General features: G+C 43.1%; 3 protein-coding genes across 4 annotated transcripts; 1 reads left to right on the forward strand and 2 right to left on the reverse strand.

The window, feature by feature from the left end:
• Positions 1 to 17382: 17382 nt before the first annotated feature.
• Positions 17383 to 20335, forward strand: LOC127294644 (UPF0161 protein At3g09310). 2 transcript variants are annotated; one of them, XM_051324507.2, is made up of 6 exons: positions 17383 to 17560; positions 17676 to 17765; positions 18215 to 18271; positions 18505 to 18645; positions 18746 to 18802; positions 19945 to 20335. In XM_051324507.2, exons 1-5 carry the CDS (start codon positions 17494 to 17496, stop codon positions 18751 to 18753), a joined length of 363 nt encoding a protein of 120 aa, XP_051180467.1. In that variant the 5' UTR covers positions 17383 to 17493; the 3' UTR covers positions 18754 to 18802; positions 19945 to 20335. The 2 variants fall into 2 exon arrangements, with proteins under 2 accessions (XP_051180467.1, XP_051180466.1); XM_051324506.2 differs by having other exon boundaries at positions 17384 to 17560; positions 18738 to 18802.
• Positions 20336 to 20445: 110 nt separating this feature from the next.
• LOC127347414 (scarecrow-like protein 33) lies at positions 20446 to 22397 on the reverse strand. The gene has a single exon (XM_051373604.1). The coding sequence runs from the start codon at positions 22395 to 22397 to the stop codon at positions 20523 to 20525; it is 1875 nt and encodes a 624-aa protein (XP_051229564.1). The 3' UTR covers positions 20446 to 20522.
• A 1401-nt stretch (positions 22398 to 23798) lies between these two features.
• On the reverse strand, positions 23799 to 25589 carry LOC127347413 (scarecrow-like protein 33). The gene has a single exon (XM_051373603.1). The coding sequence runs from the start codon at positions 25563 to 25565 to the stop codon at positions 23799 to 23801; it is 1767 nt and encodes a 588-aa protein (XP_051229563.1). The 5' UTR covers positions 25566 to 25589.
• Positions 25590 to 26575: the final 986 nt, after the last annotated feature.

The following is a 26575-nucleotide window of genomic DNA, read 5'->3' on the forward strand; positions in this document are numbered from 1 at the left end:
AAGCCGGTTTGTTTACTTATAATGACCAAACATTCTCGAGGACACACGGGATTTTAGTCTAGTGCTTTCGCTACATACTGCTAAATAATCTTCATTGTTATGATAAGTGTTGTGTGGGTGAACCTATGCTAATGTACCGCCCTTCCTAGGACTAATACATACTTGTGATTATACCCCTTGCAAGCTTTCGCAACTACAAGAAAGTAATTAAGAATAAATCTAACCACAGCCTTAAACTCTGAGATCCTGCTATCCCTCCTGCATCGATATACCAACGTGGGTTTAGGTTTCTGTCACTCCGGCAACCCCGCAATTGGCAAACGAGTACAAGATGCATTCCCCTAGGCCCATAAAGGTGAAGTGTCATGTAGTCGACGTTCACATGACACCACTAGAAGAATAACACCACAACTTAAATATCATAACATTGAATATTACTCAACTATAGTTCACTACTAACAGTTAGACTTCACCCATGTCCTCAAGAACTAAACGAACTACTCATGAGACATCATATGGAACATGATCAGAGGTGATATGATGACAAATAACAATCTGAACATAAACCTTGGTTCAATGGTTTCACTCAATAGCATCAACAACAAGTAGAAATCGATACCGGGAGAGTTTCCCTTATCAAACAATCAAGATCAAACCCAAATTGCTACGGCGGTGACGATGTCCAGCGGTGGAGACGGCGGTGATGATGGTGGAGATGATGATGATGGTGATGGAGATGATGTCCAGCTCGATGACGGTGACGATGGCGTCGATTTCCCCCTCCCGGAGGGAATTTCCCCGGCGGATCTCAGCCCGCCGGAGAGCTCTTTTCTCTCTGGTGTTCTCCGCCCCGCAGAGGCGGCTGTAACTCTTCGTGAGGTACCCTATGTGGCTTAGGTTTTCGGGACGAAGGATTTCGCGAAGAAAAGGAGGCGAAAGGGGCTGTGGGGCCCCCTCACCACCAGGTGGCGCGGCCAGGCCATGGGCCGCGCCGGCCTGTGGTCTGGCCCCACCTTGGGTCTTCTCAGCTCCCCCTTCTGGCTTCCTTCATCATCTGGAAAAATAGGATTTTTGGTATAATTTCCTTCCACAGTTGATCTTCCGAAATATTGCATTCTGGCGGTGCTTTTTCCAGCAGAATCCTGGCTCCAGTGCTCGATCCTCCAATAATGATGAAACATGCAAAATAGATGAAATAACATAAGTATTGTGTCCAAATATGAAATATATCAATGAATAACAGCAAATTATGATACAAAATAGTGATGCAAATTGGACGTATCAACTCCCCCCAAGCTTAGACTTCGCTTGTCCCCAAGCGAAATCGAACTCGATAAACAGGACCACATGTTTATGGAGTGAAGAGTCGATAAATAAAATACGGACAAGAAGCATCATATTCATTCACACAAGACATTCTAGTAAACAACTTCCTCATATAACTCAACCTGAAACAAGTATAAGGTAATCACAAATAAAGGTGCATAAGAAATCATAGTTGGTAATGGCAAACTTCGTTCTTGGTCAGAGAACAATTAACAGATTATACTTATCTCATTGAGCAGCGCTCTCATGTTAAAGTTTATATGGCACAACTTGCATACTCAATCATAATAGTCTCCTCATAATCATTGATAACTTGCAAAGCTATATTCATTCAGATAAAACTTGTACTAAACAAGGAAGAATAAAAGACATGATGAAACAAATCACAATATAATGGTTTGATCACAACTACTCAAATGCTTGCTTGAGATGGAGAGAAATAGGTTTACTGACTCAACATAAAGTAAAAGACAGGCCCTTCGCAGAGGGAAGCAGGGATTAAATCATGTGCTAGAGCTTTTCAGTTTTGAAATCATATAGAGATAATAAAAGTAACATTTTGAGAGGTGTTTGTTGTTGTCAACGACTGGTAGCGGGTACTCTAGCCCCCTTGCCAGACAACCTTCAAAGAGCGGCTCCCATTTTATTTTTATTTTGTGTGGCACTCCTTCCAACCTTTCTTTCACAAACCATGGCTAACCGAATCCTCGGGTGCCTGCCAACAATCTCATACCATGAAGGAGTGCCTTTTTATTTTGGTTTTATTATGATGATGACACTCCCCCCAACCTTTGCTTACACAAGCCATGGCTAACCGAATCCTTCAGGTGCCGTCCATCAATCACATACCATGGAGGAGTGTCTATTTAGTTTAATTAATTTGGAACTGGAATCCCATTGCCAGCTCTTTTTGCAAAATTATTGGATAAGCGGATGAAGCCACTAGTCCATTGGTGAAAGTTGCCCAACAAGATTGAAAGATAAAACACCACATACTTCCTCATGAGCTATAAAACATTGACACAAATAAGAGATAGTAAATTTTGAATTTGTTTAAAGGTAGCACATGAAGTATTTACTTGGAATGGCAGAAAATACCATGTAGTAGGTAGGTATGGTGGACACAAATGGCATAGGTTTGGGTTAAGGTTTGGATGCACGAGAAGTATTCCCTCTCAGTACAGGTCTTTGGCTAGCAAGGCTAATTAGAAAGCATAAGAGTCAAAGGAAACAAACAAATATACATGTGATAGAAATAATCATGCATCTTCCTTATAAGCACAAACAGTTTTAACTTCAGAATAATAAGCTATGAGCTAACAAGAAAGAAAGACAATGAAACAACTACATGTATTTCTCTTTTCTACTTAAACCTTAAAGTGTTGTTGCTATTGACCAATGCTAAGTTTGCCAAAACCAAATAGATTTATTCAATGCTCCCAAAGTGATACTAATACTAACAACAAGGTAAATCATATAATAGAGATTGCAAACTAAAATAAGATGTGCAATATGTAAATGATAAGACTTCTCATTAATATTCCATAACGATAACTCACACCAAGGGATACATAGACAACCAACTAAAGGAGAGATACTTCCAAACTGCAACCCATCTTATATGATAACTTCCCTACTCATGATATGACACTACTTGACAGTAAAAAGTAAAAGATAATGATGATGTGATACCGCAGCACTCCCCCAAGCTTGGAACAAACCAAGGGGATGCCAATACCGATGATGAATTACTCCTTCGGCGATGGTGGTGATGAATTCCTGACAAGCTTCTCAACAAGCTCCTGAAGCTCATCAATCTTGTATGTGAGGTTGCGAATCATCTCCGAATTGTGCTCGACACGGTTAAGAAGTATGTCCGACGGCGAGTCCCAATTCTTGGAGTTATTTCCCCACTCTTCACCTTCAGGCTTCGTCCTTCCTGCAGCGTTAGAACGATCTATATCCCAATTGCTGGGCAATGCTGCCCTGGGAATCCTTTCAATTTGATTATTGAAAATTAGATTGCGGAAGGGATGATGAGTGCCTGAGAAAGATGTCTTCGGAGCTAGGTAATGACGTGGAACCCCTCCTCCGGTGCGAATTCTTGCGCTCTTGTTTGCACTGAAGGGATTGTCCACCACCTTGACGCTTGCGATGGTAGCACGCGAATGTGCGCGCGAGTCTTCTTCCACCTCTTCTTCATCCTCTTCCTTGACGCTCTTGTCCTCCTCTTTCCACTCAAGATCTTGATTATCTTCATCCGGAAGCTCCTTGCCCTTGTTCTTGGAGACCATGGTGCTTCTAAACTGAAAACAGATCCTGGAGAAACAGCTCGAAACAAAACACGTCGAGAAAACGATATACGGACCTCCAGGGGCCCGGGGGATTATATAGCAAAAAAATTCACGACAAAAGGAAAGTACCAGATCAAACCAGAGTCGGAAAGGGGCGACGAGGCGGCCAGACCATAGGGCGACGCGGGCCCAGGCCAGGCCGCGCCGGCCTATGGTGGCACGCCCTCGTGCGTCTTTTCCACTCCGTTTCGATCTCGTAATTTTTCATATTTTCCAAAAACAGCAAAAATATTGTTTGGAAAGTAAATTGCGAACTTTTCATTACCAGTACTGTTACCTATTCAAAGTCGAGTTCTGGCGAACTGTCAATTTGTCCTTTGATGAAAGCCTCCGGTGTCTCCACTCGAATAATATCAACATCAACATTATAAGAATCACCTGAGATATAATGCTTGAGTCTTTGTCCATTCACCACTTGTGTGGCATTGCCTTGGAGAGAGCTAATTTTAATTGCTCCTGAACGATACACCTCCTCGACAACATATGGTCCTTCCCATTTCGAGAGTAATTTCCCTGCAAAGAATCTGAGACGAGACCGATACAATAGGACTTTATCTCCAATATTAAATTCTCTTTTGATAATCCTTCTATCATGCCATTTCTTAACTTTCTCTTTAAAGAGTTTAGCATTTTCATAAGCTTCACTTCTCCATTCATCTAGAGAACTCAATTGCAACAACCTCTTATTACCGGCAAGTTTAGGATCTTTATTTAATTCTCTAACTGCCCAATAAGCTTTGTGCTCTAGTTCTAAAGGTAAATGACAGGCTTTCCCATAAACCATTTTATAAGGTGACATTCCCATGGGATTTTTATAAGCAGTTCTATAAGCCCAAAGTGCATCCTTCAATTTACTAGCCCAATTCTTTCTAGTTTTATTAACAGTCTTTTGCAAGATAGATTTAATCTCTCTATTTGATAATTCTACTTGCCCACTAGTTTGAGGATGATAAGCGGAAGCAATTCTATGATTAATACCATATCTAGCAAGAGTCTTTCTAAAACCACCATGAATAAAATGAGAACCTCCATCAGTCATAATATATCTAGGAACTCCAAATCTAGGAAAAATAATATCTAAAAGCATTCTTAAAGAGGTCTCACCATCAGCACTTTTTGTAGGTATGGCTTCCACCCATTTAGTAACATAATCAACAGCAACAAGTATATGAGTGTTACCTTCTGAAGAGGGAAAAGGTCCCATGAAGTCAAATCCCCAACAATCGAACGGTTCAATAACAAGAGTATAATTCATAGGCATTTCATTGCGTCTGGAGATATTACCAACCCTTTGGCATTCATCACAAGATAAAATAAACTTCCTTGCATCTTTGAAGAGAGTTGGCCAATAAAAACCTGATTGTAGAACCTTTTGAGCGGTTCTTTCTCCGGCGTGATGTCCTCCATAAGCACTACCATGACATTTACTCAATATCTCCGGTTGTTCATACTCGGGAAAACATCTTCGCATAATACCATCCACTCCTTCTTTATATAAGTGTGGGTCATCCCAGAAATAATGCCTCAAGTCATAAAAGAATTTCCTCCTTTGCTGAGCTGAAAAGGTTGGAGGCAAATACTTGGAAACAATAAAGTTAGCATAATCAGCATACCAAGGACTGTCTCGCGAACTCACCTTTATTGCAGCCAATTGTTCATTTGGAAAACTATCATTAACAGGAACAGGATCATAAGCAATATTTTCCAATCTAGACAAATTATCAGCAACAGGATTATCAGCACCCTTCCTATCTACAATATGTAAATCAAATTCTTGCAACAGAAGTACCCATCTAATAAGCCTTGGTTTAGCATCTTTCTTTTGCATAAGGTATCTGATTGCAGCATGATCAGTATGAATAGTAACTTTTGAATCAACAATATAAGACCTAAACTTATCACAAGCAAAAACTACAGCTAACAATTCCTTTTCAGTAGTAGCATAATTTCTTTGAGCAGCATCAAGAGTTTTACTAGCATAATGAATAACATTTAGTTTTTTATTTACCCGCTGTCCAAGAACAGCGCCTACAGCAAAATCACTAGCATCACACATAATTTCAAATGGTAAGTTCCAATCAGGAGGTTCAACTATAGGAGCAGTTGTTAAGGCTTTCTTAAGAGTTTCAAAAGCTTCCTTACAATCATCATCAAAAACAAAAGGTACATCTTTTTGAAGAAGATTAGTAAGAGGCTTTGAAATCTTGGAGAAATCTTTAATAAACCTCCTATAAAACCCAGCATGACCAAGAACACTACGAATACCTTTAACATCCCTAGGATAGGGCATCTTCTCAATTGCTTCAACTTTAGCTCTATCAACTTCAATACCTCTCTCGGAAATTTTATGTCCCAATACAATTCCTTCATTAACCATAAAGTGGCATTTCTCCCAATTAAGAACAAGGTTAGTTTCTTCACATCTCTGCAAAACTTTGTCAAGGTTCCGCAAGCATTTATCAAAAGAATTCCCATAGACAGAAAAATCATCCATGAATACCTCTACAATACTTTCGCAAAAACCATGAAAAATAGCAGACATGCATCTTTGAAAAGTAGCAGGAGCATTACACAAACCAAAAGGCATACGTCTATAAGCATAAGTTCCATAGGGACAAGTGAAAGTGGTTTTCTCTTGATCTTTAGTTTTAACAGCAATTTGTGAAAATCCAGAATAACCATCAAGAAAACAAAAATGAGTATTTTTAGATAACCTTTCTAACATTTGATCAATAAAAGGCAAAGGGTAATGATCTTTTTTAGTAACTTTATTAACTTTTCGATAATCAACGCACATTCTATAACCTACAACTACTCTTTGAGGTATGAGCTCATCATTATCATTAGGCACAACAGTCATTCCTCCTTTCTTAGGAACACAATGCACAGGACTAACCCATCTACTATCAGCAATAGGATATATAATACCAGCTTCAAGAAGTCGTAATACCTCATTTCTTACCACATCCTTCATTTTAGGAATTAGACGACGCTGAGGTTCAACAACAGGCTTCGCATCATCTTCCATATTGATGGCGTGTTGGCAAATAGAGGGAGAAATCCCCTTCAAATCATCAAGAGTGTAGCCAATAGCACCTCGGTGTTTCTTCAATATTTCCAATAACCTTTCTTCTTCAAACTCTGTAAGCTTAGAACTAATAATAACAAGATATATTTTCTTATCATCAATATGAGCATATTTAAGATTATCAGGCAAAGGTTTTAAATCAAAGACAGGATCTTCCTTTGGTGGCGGTGTTGTACCCAGATCTTCCACCGGTAAATCATGCTTAAGAATAGGTTGGCGGAGAAAAATTTCCTCAAGCTCATCTCTTTCTTTCCTAAAAACTTCACTCTCGCTATTCTCCAAATGTTGCTGCAAAGGATTATTAGGAACAAGAACAATAGATGCACACTGTTCCATTTTAAAATCATTACTAGGCAAATCAGCTTTATAAGGAGTTTTGGTAAATTTAGAGAAGTTAAACTCATAAGATTCACCAGCAAATTTAGTCAAAATTTTCTCTTTCTTGCAATCTATAATAGCTCCACAAGTATTTAGAAAAGGTCTACCAAAAATAATTGGACAATAATCACTAGCAGCAGAACCAAGTACCAAAAAGTCAGCGGGATATTTAATCTTACCACATAGAACTTCCACATCTCGAACAATACCAATTGGAGAAATAGTTTCTCTATTAGCCAGCTGAATAACCACATCAATATCTTCAAGTTCACAAGAACCAATTTCGTGCATAATCTCCGTATAAAGCTCATAAGGAATAGCACTAATACTTGCACCAATATCACATAAACCATAATAGCAATGATCACCAATTCTAACAGATAGCATAGGAACACTAGCTTGCTTGGGTTTATTAGGATGTGAAACAATATTAGAAGCATCTTCACAGAAAATAATATGACCTTCCTCCAAATTTTCAGTCACAAGATCTTTAACTATTGCAACAGCAGGTTCAACTTTTATTTGTTCTTCATGTTCTATAGGTTTCTTTTCACTTTTATGAACCGCACTATTTATAACAGATTACTCCTTCATCTTAGCAGGGAAAGGAGTTTTTTCAATATAAGCTTCAGGAATAACATGATCAACAGTTTCAACTACAACGCATTTATTAATAGATGGATCAATTTTATCTTTATACGGTTCATGATACTTATCAAAATTCTTCTTAGGCAATTCATAATGAGAGGCAAAAGCTTTATAAAGATTTGCAGCAACTTGAGAATCAAGACCATATGTAGCACTCATATTACGAAATTTATCAGTATCCATAAAAGCTCCAATGCATTTGTAATCATAATTTATACCTGATTCTCGATCTTTGTCGATCTCCCATCCTTCAGTATTTTCCTGGATCCGATTAAGAAGGTCCCTTTTAAACTCTTCCTTGTTGCGTGTAAATGATCCAGAACAAGAAGTATCCAGCAAGATCTTGTCTTCAAAAGAAAGTCTTGCATAGAAATTATCAATAATAACATTAACAGGAAGCTCATGAATGGGGCATTTGAGCATTAAAGACTTCAATCTCCCCCAAGCTTGGGCAATACTCTCTCCATCATGAGGCCAAAAATTATATATGCGATTCCGATCCTTGTGAATTTCACTTGGAGGATAAAACTTAGAATAAAACCGGGGCACAATATCATTCCATTCAAGAGAATCCCCATTATCCAGTTTCTTCCTCACTTCATCCATAGCAATACCTGCACACTTGAATAAACCACATAATTCATGCAAGAACAGTAAATGATCTCCAGGGTGGATAGTTCCATCCCCTGTATAACGGTTATTCACTATGCGTTCAATAATTTTCATAGGTATTTTGTATGGTATCTCTTCTTTACCTGGCGCCTCATCCACTACCTTTGCAGTAGTAGCAGATTTTCCAAATAAACATTCGAGAGAAGATCTCTCCATAATGAATTATGGCAGCAGGCAGAAATAAAATCAGCACAAACAGTAGATATTTCCCTTACCAATTCCACTTACCAATAGCGCTTCACTCCCCGGCAACGGCGCCAGAAAATAGTCTTGATGACCCACAAGTATAGGGGGTGTATCGTAGTATTTTCGATAAGTAAGAATGTCGATCCCAACGAGGAGCAGAAGGTGTTGACAAGCAGTTTCGATGAAGGATTCACTGTAAATGCTAACAGACAAGTATTCAGGGGGTTTTGATGTAACAGTTGAATAAAGTACGAGTAAGTAAAGTGCGAGAGTAACAATTGCAGCGAGTGGCCCAATCCTTTTTAGCACAAAGGACAAGCCGGTTTGTTTACTTATAATGACCAAACATTCTCGAGGACACACGGGATTTTAGTCTAGTGCTTTCGCTACATACTGCTAAATAATCTTCATTGTTATGATAAGTGTTGTGTGGGTGAACCTATGCTAATGTACCGCCCTTCCTAGGACTAATACATACTTGTGATTATACCCCTTGCAAGCATCCGCAACTACAAGAAAGTAATTAAGAATAAATCTAACCACAGCCTTAAACTCGAGATCCTCGTTTATCCCTCCTGCATCGATATACCAACGGGGGTTTAGGTTTCTGTCACTCTGGCAACCCCGCAATTGGCAAACGAGTACAAGATGCATTCCCCTAGGCCCATAAAGGTGAAGTGTCATGTAGTCGACGTTCACATGACACCACTAGAAGAATAACACCACAACTTAAATATCATAACATTGAATATTACTCAACCATAGTTCACTACTAACAGTTAGACTTCACCCATGTCCTCAAGAACTAAACGAACTACTCACGAGACATCATATGGAACATGATCAGAGGTGATATGATGACAAATAACAATCTGAACATAAACCTTGGTTCAATGGTTTCACTCAATAGCATCAACAACAAGTAGAAATCGATACCGGGAGAGTTTCCCTTATCAAACAATCAAGATCAAACCCAAATTGCTACGGCGGTGACGATGTCCAGCGGTGGAGACGGCGGTGATGATGGTGGAGATGATGATGATGGTGATGGAGATGATGTCTAGCTCGATGACGGTGACGATGGCGTCGATTTCCCCCTCCCGGAGGGAATTTCCCCGGCGGATCTCAGCCCGCCGGAGAGCTCTTTTCTCTCTGGTGTTCTCCGCCCCGCAGAGGCGGCTGTAACTCTTCGTGAGGTACCCTATGTGGCTTAGGTTTTCGGGACGAAGGATTTCGCGAAGAAAAGGAGGCGAAAGGGGCTGTGGGGCCCCCTCACCACCAGGTGGCGCGGCCAGGCCATGGGCCGCGCCGGCCTGTGGTCTGGCCCCACCTTGGGTCTTCTCAGCTCCCCCTTCTGGCTTCCTTCGTCATCTGGAAAAATAGGATTTTTGGTATAATTTCCTTCCACAGTTGATCTTCCGAAATATTGCATTCTGGCGGTGCTTTTTCCAGCAGAATCCTGGCTCTGGTGCTCGATCCTCCAATAATGATGAAACATGCAAAATAGATGAAATAACATAAGTATTGTGTCCAAATATGAAATATATCAATGAATAACAGCAAATTATGATACAAAATAGTGATGCAAATTGGACGTATCATTCACCGGATGATACTTCTGAGGGAAGAGGCTCCTCAATCCCCGTAGATTTTCACACCACCAAGCAAACAAGTCTAGAGGATGAATATAATGGTCTGATGGATCTTGAAGTTGCCCACGCTGATCTTCCCTCCTCAGCCGATAACACTTGTATCGCAGATGGATCAGTGCGTAACGTCGACACTGATCGTGATACTTTTGTTGATGCAACTGCGGAAGGGGCCAGAGCTTCTCCTGCGAAGAGATCAACCGGCGGCTTTGCCGATGAAGATGATCTCTTCGACATGTAAGTAGTTCTTTTCTGAAAGTTATACTGTGCCTTTTTTACTTTTCATACCCCTGTTTATAATCACAGTCGACTGTTTACTTTTGCAGTGACGAGGGCTTTATCGAGCCTCCTCCTAAAAAGGCCAAATCTGATGCTGTTTCGCCGGTCGTGGTGGCTTCCGAAGCTTCGGCTCCTAAGGCTGCCCCCATGGCTCAAGCATCGACTGCGTCTTCCCTTTCCAAAGGGAAGGATATTTCTCCAACTGCTGCTACTGCGGCTCCTTTTTCTGTAAGTCCTCTTCTGATCGCAATACAGATTTCTTGGAGCGTGCCTTGTTTAATTGTTTTTCTTTCTCTCTTAAGTACCTGCGAGGCGTTATTTCTTCTCTGGAGGTTTTCGCCTCCCGATTCACTTCCCTAGAGGCTGACAAAGTTCGGCTGCAAGAGGAAGTCGAATCTTCTTCCTCGAAACTGGATGGCGCAGTCAGGATAGCTGCCGCGGCTCGCCAAGAGATTGATTCTCTGAAGGAGGAGCTGGCCAGACTGAAAGAGAAGCTGAAGGAGGAGGAAGCATCCAGGCTGGTGGCTGAGGCTCGAGCAGCCGAAAAGGATGAAGTCCTTCGTCAATCTTCTTTGGCCTTGCTTGGTAATCTCTAACATACTTCTGTCGAATGACGTTCTTATGGATTTAAACTTTTTGTCAATGACTGAATTTTTCCTTTTCTACTGCAGAGGCAGCAAACATCCCTGTCGATGCCCTGGAGAGAGTTCCAAATAACTCCCCAGCGAACGCTGTATCAACGATTCTCGCTTCTCACCAGCTTACACAAGAGCTTCTTGTGAAGGGGAAGGGTGCTCTGGCGCGGATGCACTCGATGATCTTCCCCAAGATCAAGCAAGAGAAGACCCTGGGACAGCTGATCGATACCTTCGCGGTTGACACCAAGGAGGTCATCGAGGTATTCAAGCGTACATCGCGCACTTTTGGTGCTGTCCTTGCCTTCCAGCTTATGATGGGTTACGGCTTTAAGGGTGACATCGAGGAAATGACTAAGGGTCTTCCAAAAGAGCAAGATGGGCAACCTGTTGATTTGAGCACCTTTAAGGCGTCTGCTCTTACTTGTGCCCGTCAGCTCCTTGAACTAGTTTCATCAAGGAAGTCGTCGGCTGGCCCCAGTTTATCGACCCAAACCCAGCTCCCTTGATTCTTGTAACAAACTTGTGCCTTGAGCTGATGCGAAACATTGCTCTGCCGCAAAACTCATGCTTGTAATAAACTCCATGCTAGCAGTGTTGTTAGCACACTTTTGTTATGATATCACTTTCTTGCACTTCTCCCGATGGGAGTTATTTTGGATGTTCGGCTGTACCATACCCGATGGGAGTTGATTCTCGCTTTCCGCATTATATTTGCAAACTTGACAAGTCTCTGTATGGTCTTAAACAAGCACCTCGTGCCTGGTATTCACGGTTGAGTTCCAGACTTCTAGCTCTTGGGTTTGTTCCATCAAAGGCTGACACGTCCCTTTTCCTACTTCGTAAGCCAGGTATCACTATGCTTCTCTTAATATATGTGGATGACATCATTGTGGCCAGTTCCTCTGATTTGGCTACCAAGAATCTACTTCTCCAGTTAAACACTCAGTTTGCTATCAAAGACCTTGGTGACCTTCACTACTTCCTTGGTATAGAAGTGCAAACCCGGCCTACTGGTCTTCTGTTGACACAAAGCAAATATGCCTCTGATTTGATTCGAAAAGTTGGGCTGCAACATTGTTCCACGTGCCCTACTCCTCTTTCTATGGCTGATAAGCTTTCTTTACAGGATGGTGACCCTCTTGGTCCTGAGGATACTACCAACTATCGCAGTATTGTTGGTGCTTTACAATATCTTACATTGACTCGCCCAGATATTTCTTTTTCAGTCAACAAGGTCTGCCAGTATCTCCATGCTCCCACTACCTCTCATTGGACAGCCGTTAAAAGGATACTTCGTTATATTCAAGGCACTCTTCAGCTTGGTCTCACATTTCACAGGTCCTCTTCTACCCTTCTTAGTGCTTTTTCTGATGCTGATTGGGCAGGAGACCTGGATGATCGGCGCTCCACTGGTGGCTTTGCCATTTTCTTTGGGCCGAACCTGATATCTTGGAGTGCTCGCAAACAAGCAACAGTTTCTCGCTCTAGCACAGAAGCAGAATACAAGTCAGTGGCAAATGCTACTGCTGAATTAATATGGGTTGAGGCACTTGTTCGTGAGTTGGGTGTTTCTCTAAAAGAACATCCATGTCTCTGGTGTGATAACTTGGGCGCTATATATTTATCTGCAAATCCCATATTTCATGCATCACTTCGTCAGAGAGCGTGTGGCTGACAGGTTACTTGACATTCGGTTCATCTCTACAAAAGACCAAGTTGCCGATGGGTACACTAAGGTTTTAGCTGTTAATGATCTTGCTAAGTTTAGGCGTAATCTTAACCTCTCCCGAGGTTCAGATTAAGGGGGTGTTAGTGTATGTAATATCCTTGTATAATACCGGTATAGAGTAGTACTCTACCTGGTATTATACCCCCTCTGTATTGCCACGTGTGGGGCTATTCCACACCTATATAAACACGAAACCGAGCCCAGGGAGAGGGCATCGTTCCCGCATAACATCGACACGTCCGAGTATGTGGAAACTCCTGCTACGGCTCATCCGGGGCCTATTTCATTCCAAACCTATGGTTTTCATGTGCATATGTCCTAAACAAAGCAAAGCAACTCCATCCGCTTGTGGAAACTCCTGCTACGGCCGTCAACTTGACGTCTCCCGTTTGCGTGCTACGCCGAGGGCTTGTACGCCGACGGGTGGGCCTCACCCTCGGCTCTCTCCATCTACGCCGACGGTCGCCGATACGCCGAGGGCCATGTGGCTTCTGCCGAGGCCAACCTTCCCCGAGCAGCTACGCCAAGGGTCCCCGTCGGCGTACCGTACGCCGAGGGCTAGGCAGTGGTACGCCGAGGGCCGGAGGCCGTCGGCATATGTAGAGATTCCTGTAGTGTTTCGATCTACTCTAATATTCAGCTACGTTTCCAGTTTTTGACCAATTAGCTCACGGTACTGGCGCATGCATACTTCAATGAACAAATGTATGCTTTGGAAATTCAATTCGGCTTCCGGGTAGGTATGTTCCCTATCCCGAAAAATGATATTTTAAAATATCGAAAAATTTTGACATAAATTTTTACATGTACATCTCCACAAAATATGTGTATTCGTTAAGTTTTGTCCGGAACCAATATTGTTTTTGGATCTATGTAAAAAAGAGAAATTTATTTTCTCAAAAGCCTTACTTTTAGCATTGAATTTTGTCTTTTTTACACACACCACATGACAAGTCGATTATTCATGAAACGAATTTGTGAGCACGTTGCACGTGAAGATGTACGTGCAAATTTTTTGTTTAAATATTTTTAAAATTTCAAAATGCATGTAACATGCATTTTAAAATAAAGAGAGCATATGCTCCTATGTGCCAAAAAACTGCTCCCCATACTAAGAAAGTAGCTTAGATACTTTGCACCTAAATACTTCTATTTAACTCCATTGACACATTAATTAGTAGGACATACACAAACAATTCAAGTCCTAATTTAATTGTTGCATATAGTGGTTTACCTCCTATTTGAAACACTAGATATTAGCTAAACAAGATAATTAGCAGCCAATCATCATTTTAAATTAAATTAACTAATTACTTAAAATTAGGGTTATCACAGCTCCTATCTCACACATGATGTGAACCCTATCCTTCGTTCGGGTCGATGGATCCCGGGTGGGCTTGCCCAAATTTCGCAAAAACATGTTGCCGTTGGGGAGTTGGTTTCTTTCGCTTGCGGCTCGTTCGGATGTTCCTTTCTTTCGCTCGATCTTCTGTATCTAGTTTATGTCATTTTCAAATCATTCAAAAAAATTAAACGTTCAAAGTTCGAAAATTCTCAAATCCGAAAATTGTTCAAAATTTGAAAAAAGTTCAGATTCTGAAATTGTTCAAATCCGAAAGTGTTCAAAATTTTAAATGGTTGGAATCCAAAAAAAATCAAAATTTGAAAAGTTCAAATTCGAAAAATGTTCAAATCCAAAAAAAAACGTTCAAAACTTAAAATGGTTTAAATCCGAAAAATGTTCAAGATTTTAAATGTTAAAAATTTGAAAAAGAGATTTAAAAATTGTTCAAATTCAAAACTTTTTCACAATTTGGAATATGTTCAAAATTTTAAAAATAAGGATTTAAAAATTGTTCAAATCCAAAAAGTGTTCACAATTTGAAAATGTTCAAAAATTTGAAATATTTAAAATCAGAAGAGTTTCACAGTTTTTTATTATTTTAAAATCAAATTTTTATTTGAGCAAGAATTTTTTTTTTGAGCAAGTAAAGAAAATCAGATTTCAGAAATAGAAAGAAAACAAAAACATGAAAAAGAAAACCCAAAAAAAGAAAACATAAAACAAACAGGAAAAAGGAAAAACCCGGAAAACCAGAGAACCTGACGAAAACTGAGAAAACTAAACCGGCAGCTTCCAGAAGCTTCTCAAACCCGCAAAAACCAGCACCTCATACACTCATGGGCTAGCCCATTTAGAGAAACTAGCGACAATGAAGGGTACGCGTCAGCACGCTTGGGTTAGCATGAAGCGTGAAATAGGGATCACCAGCTGCCACACAGCCGAGCGACCATTAGATCAGGTACGATTCTTTCCATTTTGCTGTGTCTTTTTAATTAATATTTTTCTTTTTTCAAAATCTAACTCTTTGTTTAGAAAAAAAGCATTTTTGCGTTTTTTTTCCGAAAATGAACATTTTTAATTTGAACAATTTCAAAATTTGAACTGTTTTAAATTTGAACAATTATAAAATTTGAGCGGTTTTGAAAAATTATACTTTTCAAATTTTGAACAGTTTTTAAATATGTACGTTTCTAAAATTGAACCGAATTTTCAATCTAGACGATTTTAAAATTTGAACAATTTTTTAAACTAAATATTTTTGGAGAATGAACTTGTTTGAACCAAAAAAAAAATCAAAAATCGACAATAAACCAAATTTTTTTTGATAGAAAACCTATATTAGCTGGGCGGAAAAATCACGAACTATGGACATGCCCATAACACGAACGGGAGATGTGCGGCGCCGGGTAATGGCGACCTGGTCGGCGTATAGGACTCGCCATCTTCAGCTCGCTAGGAGTGATATATGGGGCCAATAAGTGGAAAGTGACTTTGGCACCCAGTTTTCAAAACACATATTTCTAGGATTCTAAAAAAGAATCTGAACTTAAATCTACACGTATAAAGAAATCTTCTGAATGTACTGTAAAAATTTCAGAATAAAATATGTTGTATTATGAACTCTATAAAAAAGACAGATTTCTGACAAAAACTATCCCTATACACGACAATAAATTTGTTTGTTTTCTGTAGTTTAAAATACAATATAATTTAGTATTGATGACATATGTATGTATTCATTGAATAAATTTAATAACTTCTAAAACATGAATTAGAATTTCCAAAATATTTCAAAAACCAAGAGCACCGGTGGCATGTGTACCAAATCCCGCCGATAGAGCCATATACAGTGCCTGCGTCCCTTTCTCGTATAAGAGCATCTCTAACAGAGCCCGTAAATCCCGCCGGAACCGAACTTTTCCGGCGGATTTACGGGTTCGGGCTGAAACACACGCAGATCAGAGCCCGTAAACATGGACCGGCCCGAACTGGAAGTTCAAGGGCCCGAGAAACTCCCCTCACGACCCCAATTAAAAGGGTTCGCGGAGGGGAGTTCGGTTCGTAAACCCTATTCCCCTCCGCCGCTCCTCTCCCTCTGTCGCCGCCATTCCCCCGCTCCGACGAGCGATTCCGGACGCGCCGACGCCGCTCCGCCGCTTCGGCCAGCTCCCCTCTGTCCGGAATGGCGCGCGCAAGACGCGTGGGTAGGGGAGGTGGCCGATCAGGCGCCGGTAGGTCAACTCGGTGTCCGTCGGGTGCACGAGCGTCGCCGGAGCTCGTCAGGCGTAGGCGCTCCAATGACGTGTGGAAGCGGGCCGGCCGGAAGTGGCCGGAGATGATGGCGTACCCGCAAGCGCGCGCGGAGGAGGCCGGAAGGAGAAGCGGAGGCGCCCCCCCTCACGGCGCGTGAAGCCCTCCTCTGTCGGCGCTGCCACCGTACGACGACGCCACCGGGCCGCCTCTAGCGTGCGGGAGCACCTCCGAGGCGGCGGTCGTCGAGGTAGCGGCGGTCGTCGTCGCGTAGGAAGACCCGGCGAGCAAAAACCCTCCGCCGACGACATTAGCGCCCCTGTGATAGTTTTAGTCACTCTGGGGACTAAATCTAGCTTAATTAGGTCCCTAGTTCGTAATGTAGGTGAAATTTGCATGTATTTTGCCCTTGTATTGTAAATATTATGAACGAATTCAGCTTGATTCGATGAACTCGAGTGCGATCGCAAATTTCTATTTCCCACGACGTTTGATTTCACCGAGTTTGTTTCAAGTTTTCGGTTTCTGTTATGCGCCCTCGCTAAATCCGTAACCAAATGATTTTTCGGGAGAATGAACTCGCTTTTTCCGGTTCCGAGAAATAGGGGCTCTGTTAGATGCTCTAACACTTCACAGGTTCAGTTTGCTTCTGCAGAACAAAAAAATACCCCCAAATTTTCTTAGCCCAGCCCAATTGGCCTCAGATCCCGCTCTCAAAGAGAAAAAGCCTCAGCTATCAGAAGAAGTGCCCCTCAAAAAAAAAAAAAAGCTATCAGAACAAATGCCCCTCAATAAAAAAAAAGCTATCAGAACAAATGCCCCTCAATAAAAAAAAAAGATATCAGAAGAAGTTTATCCAGTCAAAAGAAAAAGATTCTGCAAAATTCACCGCCACTGATCGTTCGCTGCCGGTAGGCATCCCGCACCACCCGACCACGGACCACCGTCGCCATGGCCGCCGCCTTCTCCTGCTCCCTCTCGACTACCACGGCCGCACGGCCTCTCCCCGGAAGCACAAGTAGTTCCCTTGCCCCAATTTCTTCGTTTCGGTCAAACAGTATCTTGAACCCTACCGCGCGACGACTGACAAACTAATTTCCATTTCTTTTTACCCCCATTTGTTTGCCTGTTAGGTTCCAAATCTCCAGCTTATTTCTCTTGCTCGTACCAGAAGAGGAGAAGGGTTCCAATGCCGCGGGTCCGCTGTGCTGCTGACGACGAAGGTTAGTCTGGCGATGACACATTGAGAAATCCAAATGTACCTCCTGTTCCTTTATTTTCCTTATTAGAATTAATATACTTCATTTATGTTTTGGCTCCTATATCTGCAAGTGTTTAGCACAGGTATTTCATCTTTGCATGCGTTTAGTTTTCCCCCCTAGTCAATTTTGTGCAAGAGAACTGTCAGCGACAACCTATTTCAAGGAGAACTGTCAGTGACTTTTAAACAAAAGTGTTCATCAGAAGCTCATAATCAGTGCTGCTATGCACTCGCTATAAAAACTCATTAGGTTCACGCCACTATGAAATACTTTATGCGCTTGTGTAAAACATTAATTTAGGAACACATTGATTTTGTTTCGACATGGAGTTGTGTTTTCCCTGTATTGAACTGCAGAAGTAACAAAAACTGACCTTCTTGTCCACAATTTGTGCATATGATTCTGAGAAGAGGAAGTCAATGATTTGGGAGTTACCGTGGCACTGTCGATGCTAAAATTCTACAAAAGTAAGTTCGCACTTGCAGCTTGTTACCTCTTGATTTCTGATTGTCTATTTTATTTTTTTTATAAAATGGAAGCTCTATTACTCCCAGGCCTCTGCACCAACTAAGAATGCATACAGCCAACATTTTCTGATTATCTTGTAGACATTTGTGATCATATGCAGTCATAGACCATGCTCTTAAGACCAACTATATCCATATGACCTGCTCACTGGCTCAGGCTTTATGTGAACCAGGAGAGATATCACCCTTACTGCCTTCAAGTTGCCGTTATGTGCCAACGTGCAGCGAGTACTCTATGCAAGCATACAAAAGATATGGTGTTGGGAAGGGTACCATTTTGACAGCATGGCGTCTGTGCCGTTGTAATCCTCTTGGTATGCGTATTTTCTATTTGCTAGATATATTCAGCTCTGTATTGTATCGTGTTTATGGAACATGAGCTATTTGTTTTCTGATACACACATAGGTGGACAGGGATATGATCCTCCAAGGTGGTTTGGTGAGGAAGTGTTACCTGAGGAATGATGGCTGGTAATTACTAGAAAACATGCACATGTGCCCGATTGTGCTTTTGCATACAGCTACATAACTCATAAGCAATATAATCAGTGCTTCAGCTGTAATACTATTAAGTTCTGAGTGAATAACTCTGTGCAACTTTAAAAGAAGAGAAAAACATTGTGATGGCGTTCGATCTGTCCAATTTGTTCTCCAACCAGGCGCTTTAAAACCATCATTGCCTGGGGTGGCCTTGTTTATGTTGGGGTGCGCATATATATGCTATGATGTCTGTGTTTGCTTTACCTTATTATTACAACCAAAATAGGTGATTGTACCTGAGGCAATCATTTGTTACTCACAAATTTATATCAAGAGTTCAGTCTAAGGAGATTGGTCAAATGTAATTTACTTGCACCAGCTTCCACTATCATATGCCACCATTGTAATGCTCAGTTCTTATGCTGACTAGTGTCAAGACCCAACTGGCTTTTGTTGTTTCCTATACTCCGTGCATAACCTGCCAATGGAACAGTGAATTTAATGGATGGGCAGCACTCCTTCCCTTTATGTCAAAAACAGTGAATTTAATATTTGCAGTGGAAAGAGGCAAGGCCTCTTTCTTCAAAAATAAATAAATATTTGCAGTGGAATTTGGTCAGAAAATCTTATTAGATGCATGGACATAAAATGATTTCTTATGCGAACCCAGATGAAGGATGAGGATTGACACATTCCTGAACATGAAGACAAGTTTAAAAAAATAATAAAGCCACCATTTGGTGGAAAAATCAATGTACGAGGAGAGAAAATTATAATGGCGTACAAGAATGATCCTGTTCTTGAATGAAAAATCTGTATGAACTATGAGATTAGAATCTTTTTTAGTCTGGGGGTATGTGCAGTTTACATCATACTGTCTTCCATTTTAATATTTGATTGGTCTGCTCATCTGCTTGCAAGCTGGCTTATCTTATATGGTATTGTCTCCTTGAATATTTTGATGGTATATACCATATTGATTGGCCATTTGTAGAACCATTCAACCTAATGTCTCTATCATTGCTGCAACTTTTTTTTTCTTGTTGCTAGTTTTCAGCATTGTTGACGCTGCTATTTGGTTTCCCATGTTGATCCCTTTTAATTAGTATCTTCGTCTTTGATTTCTATATCAGATGTCGGAATGTCTCGTAAATGTCATCTTCACCATGCAACTTCACAAGGGAGGTTACTCAGTAGCACTACCGCTTGTGATAGTTTCAAGGGAATGTGTATTTGACTTTTTGCTGACTACAATGTCAAATCATGCCATGACAAGAAGATCGCTGTCTGGAATATTTAGGTGGAAGATGGTTGTGATAAACGGTAAGTGATCTATACCATGAGCAAACCACTTCTTTAGGAGAAAGTCTGCTGGTTTAAAGTTGGGAATTATGTGCGCAAAAATCATGTTGGTTTAGTTCAGAGATCTGCATTTTAGTTTTAAATTTATAATTTCTATGAACAAAGTTCTAAATGTCAGCCACAAAAATGTAAATGAAATACCACCAGACTTTATTCTTGATATCTACAACTCTATCATGGTAAACATAAACCCTCCAAGTTGCGCAGTAGATATTCATATCGTAACATCATAAGAGTTGCAAAATAACCGTGCAACTTGACTGCTGGATCAATCAGGTGCTAAAACAATGTTCTGGGCCATACTTCATAAAGTAGATCAAACATACTCAATATTCATTTGTACTTTAATCTATGTCACTTGAGAACTGCTACCATCGTCAGCTACCCATGTGGAGAGGGCGTAGAGCATGCGACCTTTCCATCCCTGCAGAAGCCATTGGTGTTCCTCGTTGATCATAAAATGCTTGTTGTATTGCTTCTTCACTTTGGCCTTCAACATCTGGACAATGTCAGGGTCCAATGGAAGCTGCCTGAGCCCTGCTCGCTGCTTCCGTATCTGCCACTCCCTGTAGTTTTGAGGGCGCTCCACCCGATCCCTGCCCTCACAGGCGATGTTGTTCATGGCACACCGTGCAATGATGTCCCTCTCCACGAGCAGCCTCTCGTGGTTGTCCCGTGGCACCGTGGTCTCCATCATGTCAAAGTGTGCCGCAAAGTTGTGGAGTACTTGGCGGAACCGTGTCGCGAAAAAAGTCGTGTTGTATGATGCATTCACGATGGCGTTGATGAAAACAGCTGGCTTCATCTCCCTTATAGTGTTGAGCACCATATCCCTGGGGTTTAGCCTGTTGATGACGACACTTTCGTCCATCAGGTATCTAAAATGCAGTAGGCTGTTCACAATGAGAACCTCGTCCGGGTTGATGTTGAGGTCCTCTACCCGGACGTCCTCCGACTTGGCTGTGATGGCGCGGAACTTAAATGGAACGCCGAACTGCCTTGCACAGTTAGCGAGCCGGCGTTCTATATCCTCAATTTGCTCGGCAGGACGGAATCCTGGCCTGGGGCTGATATCCTCAATTTGCTCAGCAGGACGGAATTCTGGCATGGGGCTGGTAATGCCAGTGATCCTTACCGCCGGAGGGCCGCCGTCCCTGTCTGCTAGACACCGGAACAGGTGTGGCCACTGAAACCCATCGTTGACGCCATAGTGCACAATGTGCAGCTTGTTCCTCCCCATGACAGCATTGTAGATGGTCTTATTGGTGAAAAGAAAAAACACTCTGAGGAAGCAGCAGACGGACATGATGAGCTTATAGGCCTTGAGGAGCTCCACAACGGGGGTGCGCTTAGCCATGAGTGAGCGGTAGAGCTGGCTTCCCCTGCCGGCCAGGCGCGCCTCTAATCCCTCGGCAAAGTAATGAGCTAGCCGCTGTGTGGCGTCCCCTATTGGTGAGGATTGTCGCTTGATTCGCCATGTCAGCTCGCACGCACTGCGCCGGTCATTGGTCGCCACTGCCTCCGCACAACGGACCAGCAGGGTCTCCAGATCGTCCACTGCCAGCAACCTCGGACCATACCTCGCACACGGTGCCTTTTTGCAGATTCTCTGCTGCTCTGCCTTGTTCTCCTTCTCCATGTCGGTGTGTACTTCATAGGAGCATATGGCGTAACCAAGCATGAGCTGGTCCAATATTTTGCAAGCGGCCTCCTCCTCCTTGGATTCAGGCTGTATCAGCACCACTATCTGGTTGCTGCGCCTGGGCGGCTCTGTCTCCACTTCTGCGTTGCTACTGTGAGACATGTTCTTCCGCCCGCTACAGTCCACCAACCCATAGTTTGTGGGCAAGAAACTGTTGGCCTCCTCCATGCCCCTGAAGAATGCCATGCTCGACAGAACGTCCATGTTGCTGTTGGGCTCCATCTTGTCCTTGCCATTGAAAAAGAAGGCTGAACTCTTTCCTTGGGGGCTACTGCCTTCACCGGGCAGCATGGCAGAGGGCTGTTGTGCATGGGATGTGGCTGCGCCAGAGGTGGAGAGGATCTGGGCAAAGGGATGCTGAGCCTGCTGGAGTGCATCGTGATCGGGGTACTGGTAGAAGAACTTGTCGACGATGTCCTCCTCCATGAGCATGCGCGAGATGCATTCGAGGGATAGGTCATCATGTGGCTGCTGCGATGCCAGACCAGGATGGCTAAGGAAGACAAATGGTGAGGGTGTCATGTTGGCGCTGCTGATGTGCTCTCTCTCTCTCGGCCCTGTGACATGAAACCTTTTAATTTTGTTGCTGCTAAAAATGATGTATGAAGATGTTACCTAGGTAGCTGGGAGATTTTGGCAGGTGCTCCATGTTCGATGATTCCAACCATCCACCAAAGACCAGGATAAATGTACTTGTCTGTACTTGACTACGATTACTGAAGAAAAGCTTTGGATTGTACAACACAACCAAACTGTGAACTTACATTCCAATGCGCACTGACTAAACATACTATAATAAGGACATGTACTTTTCAATACACATTTAAAGAAAAATGAATCACATAGGATAAAAACAGCTAAAAGGGGAAAAAAGGCATCCTGCCAGGTACCAGCCTACAGCTAAAGACATCTGGTGCCACAGTAACAGAAACCTTGACAAGGCATCATTGCAATTAACCAGGACTTGAAAACAGGGGAACAGGTCCTCTGCAGTTTACATGTACTTCTTCAGTTTTGGTCAGCGAGACACTGATTGCTGTAGAGTGAAAAGCATGGGTGGTTCAGAAGCGAAGGGCCAGCTATTGCTCCTTTCCCCTCGAGGGCACCTTCATCGCCTCACTGAGATGGTGATGGCACAGAACTAGAATGCCACAACAGGTTCGCCTGCACCATTGCTAGCCAGTTCTCGTCTCCTCACCTGATTGTCTTGTCATAACATCCTCAAGAGTCAGCATTATTTCAGGCATTGCATTTCTCATGTATACATGTTCATTCCCATGTACCTTTCATGCCATCCACCTGTAGGTCTAACATGGAACATGCAAATAGAAACAAGTTACAATTTCTAAGCATTCGAGTCGTCTTACCAGACTGATTGCCCCTTCTATTTTTTCCAGGACATGCAAAATGCTTGCACGTCATTGCACTAAGTAGAAACAGAGTTTTTACAAGAGATGTTACATGCCCGCCTCTGAAACCTGCTGCTACAAACTAAGTTACATCTCGGGATTCTCTGCCTCTGCTAGCCCGAAGAAAGATGCTCAAATCTGCTTATCATTCGGGATGTTTGGCTCTGGTCTTTCCGGATGATGCCAACAAAGCATGTTGTATGTCGTGTGCTTCCAGTTCCAGGACGACTGATCATCGGTGTATGATGTTAGCTGTTGAGAGACAGATGCCCATGCAATTATCGGGATGGAAAGTTGCCCTTTAATATCAGATATGTCTGATTGACTGATAGAATTGCACAAGATATCCAGCCACCTTATCAAACATATTGGCATTGAGTTTCCACATAATCTTATCTCTAACAATGCATAGAGAAATTTACAGCTACAATGGGTACACATGTGCTCGCTGCAGCTCTGAGAAACAAGTTCTACCAAGTTACAGCTGCAAAACAATGATCACGCACAAATCTATCTAGGCCAGTTGAGAGGCACTAGCATCATCAGCTGTCCATGTCGAGAGGGCATAGAGCACCCGGCCTTTCCATCCCAGCAGAAGCCACCGGCCATCCTCATTGATCACGAAATGCCTGTGGTACTGCTCCCTCACTTGCTCCTTGAGTATCTCAACAATGTCAGGGTCCAACGGCAGCTGCCTCAGCCCAGCTCGGCGGTTCTGTGCCTGCCACTCCTTGTAGTTCTGAGGGCGCTCCACCCGGTCAGAGCCCTCACAGGCGATGATGTTCAGAGCACACCGGGCAAAGACGTCACGCTCCACCAGTAACCTCTTGCTGTTGCCCCGCGGCATGGTGGTCTCCATCATGTCAAACTGCGCCGTGAAGTTATGGAGCGCTTCGCGGAAACGAGTCTTGAAGAACGCTGAGCTGTAGGATCCATTGACAGTGGCGTGGACGAACACGGCCGGTCTCATCTCCCTGATAGTGTTGAGCACCAGGTCCCTTGGGTTTACCGTGTCAAAGGTGAGGCTCTCGTCCAGCAAAGTCCTGAAATGGAACAGGTTGTTCACTACGAGCACCTCCTCAGGATCGATGTCAAGGTCCTCAGCATGGACATCCTCTAACCTGGCTATGATAGCACGGAACTTGAATGGCACTCCAAACTGTCTTGCGCAGTAGCTGAGCCTGCATTTTGCCTCCTCGGCTTGCTTGGCCGGACACAACCCGGGCTGCGGGCTAGTAATTCCGGTCAACCTCACCTCCGGTGGCCCACCCTCCCTGCCTGCTAGCCACCGGAGCAATTCCGGCCACTGATGCCCGTCGTTGACACCGTAGTGCACAATGTGTAGCTTCTTTCTACCCGCCACTGCATTGTAGATGTTCTTGTTGGAGAAGTGGATCGACAACTTCAGGAAGCAGCAGGTGGCCATGTACTGGTGGTAGCCCTTGAGGAGCTCCACGATGGAGGCACGCTTCGCCGCGGTGATCGAGTGGTAGAGTTGCCATCCTGTGCCTGCCATCCGTGCCTCCAGCCCCTCAGCGAAGTAATGCGCCAGTCGCTGTGTTGCATCTCCTGTCGGTAATGAGTGCCGCTTGATCCGCTTCAGAAGATCGTCCGTTCTGCGCCGGTCACTATTAGCTACCGCCTCGGCGCAGCGGATCAGCAGCGTGTCCAGGTCAGCCACCATCATCTGCCATGCACTGCACCTCACACGTGGAGCCTTCCTGCAAATGCTCTGCTGCGCCGCCTTGTCCCCCCTTCCCTTCATCATCTCACTGGGGTAAAGGATGAGCAGGTCTGACATCTCGACCGTTGTATCTTCCTCCTTAGAGTCAGTATGCACCAGCACCTCTATTTCCTTGCTGCTCCTGCCCAAGCACGCCTCCATAGGATCGCCATCTATGTCAAACATATTCTGACGCCCCCTATCATCCACCAACCCATCGTGTGTGGGCAAGAACCTGCTGGCTTCCTCCATGCCTTTGAAGAAAGCCATGCTTGACAGCATGCTCATGTAGGTGCTACTTATGGGCTCCTCCGGTGCGACTGTGCCATTCAAGAAGAAGGCAGGATTATGTACCTCGTCGGGCAAGAACCCAGAAACCATGCTGGCGGTGCCAGTGTGGTTTCCATAGCCTGGCGGTAAGATGGAGGACTCCTGGACATCAGATGAGGTGATGCCGGAGGAAGAGAGAATCTCGGCGAAGGGCTGCTCGGCCTGCAGGAGCTTCGGGTGGTCAGTATATTGGTAGAACTTGTCGACAATGTCCTCCTCCATGAGCATGCGGGAGATGTATGCTAGTGTCAGGTCATCATGTGGCTGCTGCGTCTGTGGGGTACCATTGGTCGTCGAGGAATGGTCGAGGAAGATGAAGGGGGACGGTTGTGCAGGCTGGGCGAGTCCCAACAAGTCATGCTGGGAGTGGGTGGCAGCCATTGTAGGGTGCATGGTTGTTTGATGATGGTGCTGTAATGCAGTAGAAACACCACCTTGTCCTCATTCCATTCCATTCCATTGATGTGTCCCAACAAGCTCACCGATGCAGCTGTAACCATCGATGCTTTCCATTGCAGTAAGATCGGGTCTAACCATAGAGCAGCGCTTGCACGTATGGACAGACAAACAAGGTCTTTTTAAGAAAATATATATGCTTGCTGTGTCTTGGTGTTTCAGCCATCCTTTTGTCCATGTCTGATCAAAGCATAATTTTTTCTTGTGCAAATCAATCTGTGTTAAAATGATGTGCCAATCAATCTAAGTGTTAAAATGATGCGCACATCAATTCTGTTGTGAGTTCATACCATGCTATTCAGCAAGGTCTCGACCTCTTTAAACAAAGGGGGAGTGTGCTAAATGGCGGCAGCGCTCACATGTAGGTCCATGCGGCGGCACTCTCCATCTCCGGTCATTAACTATTCTTTTGATAAAGTTGCATCTCTCAAACGGTTTATCCCATTGAGGATCTGTTTTCTCTGTCAACGACATCTTCAAAACTAAATCTCATATTAGCATGTTTCGTAACTTTTTTTTCACATCAATTGTCTAATTATTATCACATAATTGCTAGATTATCACTACTTAGTTGCAGGATAAAAAAATTGTTTGTCGGTATTTGCTAGGTTGTTGTAACTGTAGAAAAGTATAACCCTAATATTTGTTTCGTGTTTATTTCGATGACTCTCATGGGGTATATATAGAAGTACAGGAGGGAGGAAACTTAGAGTACAAGATGTTATCTCTGTAGTCCTAGTCTAACTCAATGTCCTATACGTATTGTAACATTCACCCTCGGT

This window comes from Lolium perenne, chromosome 4, assembly GCF_019359855.2.
Source record: "Lolium perenne isolate Kyuss_39 chromosome 4, Kyuss_2.0, whole genome shotgun sequence".
Classification (NCBI taxonomy): Eukaryota; Viridiplantae; Streptophyta; class Magnoliopsida; order Poales; family Poaceae; genus Lolium; species Lolium perenne.